Below are 6,967 nucleotides of genomic sequence, written 5' to 3'. Positions count from 1 at the left end.
GACACTCTTACTTATCAAAAGGACTACGATAGATCCCCTATACTTGTGGGTCATCACTCGCTGACGACCGCGGCTTCTAGCTCTGCGATAGTGCTCGGCGACCAGCCCGTCAATGCAATGGGGATGGTCACTGGTGCGGGCTCGGGGATGGGAGCTGGGATGGTAGCGGGGGCAGCAACCGCCGCGGCCAGCTCATTCTGGACCATGTCCATGAGGCCCCATTCCTCCTTATTTTCTATCTCCTCCGGCTCGAAGTCGACTTCACCAAACTTGAAGACTACTGGTAGATGATCATTCTGCTCCATGGCATTGGTGGAGGTCTGCGGGAGGGAGGGGAATGGGAGGCGAACGGTAAGGTCGCCTGTATTAAATAGAGGCTCGGGCGCCATTAATTGAGAGGAAGGTGGGCGGCCATGGAAGTCAAAGGGCTCGCTTCCCACTGAGCCTGTGCAGCGTATAGCTCACATGCTTCCCGGTGAGCCTGCGCATTGGAGGACAGCTTGCACGCCTCTCGATCAGCCTGCACACTGGACTCTGCTCGCACGCCTCCCGTTCAGTCAAGGTCAAGTAGTTGTCCGCATGGCACCTCCTATAGCCATTAAAACGAAGACACATTGTGTCACGTGAATGGTTAACAGAACGGACACAATTCAAATTATTCAACTGTTTGAGATATTAAAGTGGCAGCTATTTTTTCAAAATGCCTTTGTTTGCTGTTATTCAAGTGCGCCTTCTCTCAAAATGGACAAGAAAAATACCACAGCATGTCGGGTGCCATTCCATGAAAGCATGCCAAGTTTCATGAATTTCAGACGAGTTTTGGATTTACTAGAATTTAAAAACAAAGTATCTCAACGTTTTGCGGGCAATCAACGGTGCCCTGGTGTTTGAAATTCATACCCATTTCTTGCATGGGACCTAAGCATGCACCCAAGGACACAGATTTGATTTGTCAACCAATTTATACGCATTAGAGCATGTGCATGTAGTTCAAATTTGAATTATGCACATAAATGCATTGAAAACTCAATTAATGCATAAAAATGTCCAAACGAACCCTGAAAAATCCCAAAAATTGACACAACACTCCTGTTGTTCTATGTTGACACGAGAAATTTTTTGAAATCAATAAGAGGCAATGGATATCATTTCGTCCCCAAAGGTGGGACGTTCCTTACCGAAATCATCAGGCTTGTTGTGAGAAGCACTGGATTATGAGAAGCATATCCCCAAACCTGCCCCAAATGGGACAAAAAATTTACCACGGCATGTTGATGCCGCTCCATGATAGCATGCCAAGTTTCATGAATTTCAGACGAGCTTTGGGTTTACTAGAATTTAAAAACCATGTATCTCAATGTTTGCGGCCGAGTAACCGTGGCAGGGTGTTTGACATTCATTCCCATTTCTTGCATGGAACCTAAGCATGCAACCAAGGACACATATTTGAATTTTCAACCAATTTATATGCATTAGAGCATGTGCATGTAGTTCAAATTTGAATTATGCACATAAATGCAATGAAAACTCAATTAATGCATAAAAATGTCCAAACGAACTCCAAAAATCCCAAAAATTGACACAACAATCATGTTGTTCTATGTTGACACGAGAATTTTTTTGAAAGCAATAAGAGGCAATGGATATTGTTTCGTCCCCAAAGGTGGGACATTCCCTACCGAAACCATCAGGCTTGTTGTGAGAAGCTCTAGTTTATGAGAAGCATATCCCCAAACCTGCCCCAAATGGGACACAAAATTTACCACGACATGTTGATGCCGCTCCATGATAGCATGAGTTTCATGAATTTTAGACGAGCTTTGGATTTACTAGAATCTAAAAACCAGGTATCTCAATGTTTGCGGCCGGGTGACCGTGGCAAGGTGTTTGACAGTCATTCTCATTTCTTACATGGGACCTAAGCATGCAACCAAGGACACATATTTGAATTTCCAACCAATTTATATGCATTACAGCATGTGCGTGTAGTTCAAATTTGAATTATGCACATAAATGCATTGAAAACTCAGTTAATGCATAAAAATGTCCAAATGAACCCCAAAAATCCCAAAAATTGACACAACACTCCTGTTGTTCTATGTTGACACGAGAAAAAAATTTAAAGCAATAAGAGGCAATGGATATCATTCTGTCCCCAAAGGTGGGACGTTCCCTACCGAAACCTTCAGACTTGTTGTGAGAAGCTCTGGTTTGTGAGAAGCATATCCCCAAACATGCCCCAAATGGGACAAAAAATTAACCACGGCATGTTGATGCCGCTGCATGATAGCATCCAAAGTTTCATGAATTTCAGACGAGTTTTGGATTTAGTAGAATTTAAAAACCAAGTATCTCAATGTTTGCGGTTGAGTGACAGTGGCAGGGTGTTTGACATTCATTCCCATTTCTTGTATGGGACCTAAGAAGGCAACCAAGGACACAGATTTGAATTTTCAACTAATTTATATGCATTAGAGCATGTGCCTGTAGTTCAAATTTGAATTATGCCCATGAATGCATAGAAAACTCAGTTAATCTATAAAAATGTCCAAGCGAACCCCGAAAAATCCCAAAAATTGACACAACACTCCTGTTGTTCTATGTTGACCCTAGGAAAAAATTTGAAATCGAGAAGAAGCAACGGATATCATTTCGTCCGGAAAGGTGAAACGTTCCCTACCGAAATCATCACACTTGTTGTGAGAAGCTCTAGTTTATGAGAAGCTTATACCCAAACCTGCCCCAAATGGAACACATTTTTACCACGGCATGTCGATGACGCTCCATGATAGCATGCCAGGTTTCATGAATTTCGGACAAATTTTGGATTTACTAGAATTACAAAAGCAAGTACGTCGACGTTTGCCAGAGAGCCACAGTGTCATGGTGTTCGAATTTCATCCCTATTTCTTGTAGGGGACATAAGCATAAACCCATGGACACATATATGGTTTTACAACCCATGTTGGTGCAGCGGAGCATGTGCATGTAGTTTAATTTTGAATTGTGCACCTAAAACGGCTAGAAAACCAATTTAATATATAAAATGTTCAAATGAACCCTGAATAATTCCAATTCTTTTATGACACACATATAGTTGCATGTTGTGACGCCCTCGATTCAATCATACACTAATCATACACGCAAATGTGTACAATCAAGATCAAGGACTCACGGGAGGATATCACAACACAACTCTAGACACAAATTAAAATAATACAAGCTTTATATTACAAGCCAGGTGCCTCGAGGGCTCGAATACATAAGCTCGAATACACAAGAGTCAGCGGAAGCAACAATATCTGAGTACAGACATGAGTTAAACAACATTGCCTTAAGAAGGCTAGCACAAACGCAACAATGATCGAAAAAGCAAGGCCTCCTGCCTAGGAGCCTCCTAACTACTCCAAGTCGTCAGCGGCCGTCACGTAGTAGTAGGCATCCTCCGGGTAGTAGTAGTCGTCAGTGGCGTCGTCTGACTCCTGGGCTCCGTCATCTGGTCGCAACAATCGAGTATGGAGGAAAAGAAGTAGCAAAGCAACCGTGAGTACTCATCCAAAGTACTCGCAAGACTTACATCAGATCTAAACTAAGTATGCATCTGTATCAAAGGAATGGGTTGTATCTGTGGACTAAACTGCACAATGCCAGAAGGGAAGGGGAAAGCCTAGCCTATCGAAGACTAACATCTTCTAGAAACCACCATCTTGCAACAACAGGAAGGAGTAGAGTAGCATAAAGTAAATTAGTAGAAGTGTTATCAACCTCGGCCAGAGATCCTTTCTCGCCTCCCTACGAGAAAGCAATCCCAGAGCCATACTATCCAGTTATCATCTCATATCCAAATCTCATCTCCATGTCTCATCTCAAGTATCCAGTTCTAATTGTATCGATCGGGATACAACTCCAAGTGTCAGTTACCGTAGGACAGGCTATCGATAGATGTTTTCTTCCTGCAGGGGTGCACCAACTTACCCACCACGCTCGATTAACTCCGGCCGGACACACTTTCCTAGGTAATGCCCGGCCTCAGCTAAACAATACGCCGCAACCCGACCTAGGCTTAATAGAGAGGTCAGCACGCCGGACTAAACCTATGCCCCCAGGGGTCACTGGCCATCTCCCCGGGAACTCCTGCACGTTGCATGGGCGGCCGGTGAGCAGACCTGGCTACCTCCTTCAACAAGGCAGGTGCTTACGTAGTCCAACCCGGCGCGCGCCGCTCAGTCACTGACGTCTATTAAGCTTCGGCTGATGTATACGATGCAGAACGCCCATACTATGCCCACGTGATGGTTAGTGCTATCAGGTCAGAGGCCCCTCGGATCAAATATCCAAATTGTAGTGGATTAGGAACGCGCGGTAACAAGTAGAGACTCGCGAAAGATGTGACCCTGTTGCCCCGTCTCGAGGACTTGCGGCAAGGGCTAGGAATGCCCGGCCACACCTCGTAATTATCTCGCGGGCACCCTCCAGGTCAACCCATCTCCACATCACTCGCAATTAAGCTCGCACGGGTACCCCTCTGGGCCGACCCGTCTTTAGTAACATGGTTCAGTGTAAAGTCATAAAAACCATAGTAACTGTATCCAAACATCAAGGGGAAAACCCGAGGAATCACCCCCGGTGAATTCCACTCGATGTAATCATCAAGGTGAATGTAAGAGGAATCACCCCCGAGGTTCACACTTGAGGGGTTGCACGACAAAGTCGTATCAGAAGTGGTTAAGGAGGATATCACCCTCGATGACCACGACCGAATGACTACACTACAGGGTTTACATCAGAAGTGCTGAAGAGGTCTCACCCTCGGCACTCGATAATATCCCAGTAGTGTCGAGCAACTAAGGGGAAAGTGATGTGTGGTGTCAGGGCCTGGTCTTCAATCCCGTTGAACGGGTCTTCGATGATGAAGGAGGGGCAACAAGGACAAGGTGGGGTTCACTGGTGGATCACTAACCAACTTATACTAAGCAGTTTAGGATAAGCAGGTAAGTAACAATAAGCAGGTTACAAAAGCAGGCTATGCATTAGAATAGGAGCAAACAATAACAGTAGCAAAATCTAATGCAAGCATGAGAGAATGGAATGGGCGATATCGGGATGATCAAAAGGAGGCTTGCCTGGTTGTTCTGGCAAGGAGGGGTCGTCGTCGACGTAGTCGATCACAGGGGCAGCATCCGTCTCGGGGTCTACCGAAAAGAAGAGGGGGAAGAAACAATAAATATAAAGCAAACATAGAATCACAAAGCATAACATGGCGATATGATGTTCCGGGTGTGAACTAACGCAATGCTAGATATTGCAGTCGGAGAGGGAAACATCCGGAGGGGTTTTCCCGACGTCTGGCGTTTTCCGGGCAGATGAAAAGAGAGGGGAAGGTTCCATGTTCAGCATGCTAGGGGCATGTGAAAGATGAACGGACCGCGTATTCGAATTCGTCTCGTCGTTCTGAGCAACTTTCATGTACAAAACTTTTTCATCTGAGATACGGTTTATTTTCTATGAATTTTCAAAGTTTTAAAACATTTTCTGGATTTCTGGAATATATCTAAATTCGAATTTAAACAGTGTACTACTTTTTATATACACACATCTAGCCTATTAGAATGACAGGTGGGGTCCAGTGGCTGAGTCAGCATACACAGTCAGGAAGTCCATAGTCAATGTTTGACCTAGTCAAAGTGTGAATAGTGGCCGTGGGGCCTACTTGTCATTGACTACTATTTTAACTAAAGCGGGGGTATTTAGTGTGAGGGACCACCTGGCTATTTAACATAAAAAGTAGCAGCCCTAAACTAATCTAATTAGTACTAACTAATCTAGATAGGGCCGGCCTCATACCCAGAATACACGCATGCACACCACACAACACACTCGGCCATGGCTATGGCCATGGCCTGTAGCAGCAGCAACCGGCTGTAGAAGTACCTAGCAGCAGCAGTGCAATCCAGCAGCAGTTAGTGGGAGCAGGGCAGCACACGATAGCAAGTAGTAGCGGCAGTAGCCGAGCAGCAACGGCAGCGCAGCAGCAGCAAGAAGTAGCAGGGCGAGCGCGGGAGCCGCGAGCGGTGCGGGCGCTCGGCCAGGGTGCGGCCGGTGCACGCACGTGCGGACGGACACAGCCAGGGGCGAACGAGGGCGCGGGCTGCAGCAGACATGCGACAGCGGGCACAGGCGTACACAGGCGGCAGGGGCATGCGGGTGCGTGCGCGGACGCGATGCTTCGGCCATGGCGGCCTCAACGAGCGCAGGCAACATACGGCGACGGATCGACGGGGAAAAACAGGGGAATCAAGGGAGGAGCTCACAGTGAGCACGAAGGCGAGGTCGGGGAGGCCGGAGGTGGACCGGAGTGGCGGCAATCGACGCCGGACGCCGGCGATGTACGCATTGAAGATGAGGTCGATGGCGAGTGTACGGGCCTTCATTGCTCGATTCAGTGCTCGGGGTAGACGAAGTAGACCACGACGGTTCTCCTGGACCTCTTGGCGGGACGAGGGGAGGCCAGTGGCCGCGGGATCGACGAGAGGCGGCGACGGCGTCTCGGGCGCGTGTTGTGGAGAGGAGAGCAAGCGAGGGGAAGTGGAAAAGCAGCTAGGGTTTGTCCACGACATCGGGGACGGCCTCCTTATCCTCTCCAAGGCGCTCTGTAGCGCCAGGCGTCGGCAATCCGGCCGTGGTGGCCGTGGATGGCCGCCACGCCATGGCCTCTGCCTATCTCCTGCGAGAGGAGGAAAGGCCGTTTAGCTGGGCTGGGCCTGGAACAGTGATCGCTAGGCCTAGTGCAGAGGAGATTTACTCTAATTCTTATTTTTCTTATACTGTTCCTTTATTCCCTCTCAGTTTGGCAATTTAATTAAATATCAAATGATTTTAGTTGAACTTAATATTTATCATATAAATACTACGCAATGTTTTCAGCTAGCACAACAAGCCTCAATTTATTTTGAATAGTTTAAATATT

General features: G+C 46.9%; 1 protein-coding gene across 2 annotated transcripts; it reads right to left on the bottom strand.

Moving 5' to 3' along the window:
- Positions 1-3,379: 3,379 nt before the first annotated feature.
- On the bottom strand, positions 3,380-6,688 carry LOC123103316 (uncharacterized). Of its 2 annotated transcripts, none has more exons than XM_044524851.1 (2): positions 6,312-6,688; positions 3,380-3,496 (listed from the first exon to the last, which is right to left on the bottom strand). In XM_044524851.1, the coding sequence occupies exons 1-2, from the start codon at positions 6,615-6,617 to the stop codon at positions 3,425-3,427; spliced, it is 378 nt and encodes a 125-aa protein (XP_044380786.1). In that variant the 5' UTR covers positions 6,618-6,688; the 3' UTR covers positions 3,380-3,424. The 2 variants fall into 2 exon arrangements, with proteins under 2 accessions (XP_044380786.1, XP_044380787.1); XM_044524852.1 differs by lacking the exon at positions 3,380-3,496 and adding an exon at positions 5,123-5,192 and having other exon boundaries at positions 6,312-6,675.
- Positions 6,689-6,967: the final 279 nt, after the last annotated feature.

Source organism: Triticum aestivum, chromosome 5A (assembly GCF_018294505.1).
Source record: "Triticum aestivum cultivar Chinese Spring chromosome 5A, IWGSC CS RefSeq v2.1, whole genome shotgun sequence".
In the NCBI taxonomy this organism is placed as follows: domain Eukaryota; kingdom Viridiplantae; phylum Streptophyta; class Magnoliopsida; order Poales; family Poaceae; genus Triticum; species Triticum aestivum.
This window is presented reverse-complemented; position numbering and strand designations above follow the sequence as displayed.

Excerpts from the sequence above, each read along its gene's own strand:
- LOC123103316 (XM_044524851.1), bottom strand. The coding sequence starts at position 6,617 with ATGTCGTGGACAAACCCTAGCTGCTTTTCCACTTCCCCTCGCTTGCTC. Across the intron at positions 3,497-6,311 it reads ACCTCGCCTTCGTGCTCACT|ATGACGGAGCCCAGGAGTCA; the intron begins GTGAGCTCCTCC and ends TGTTGCGACCAG.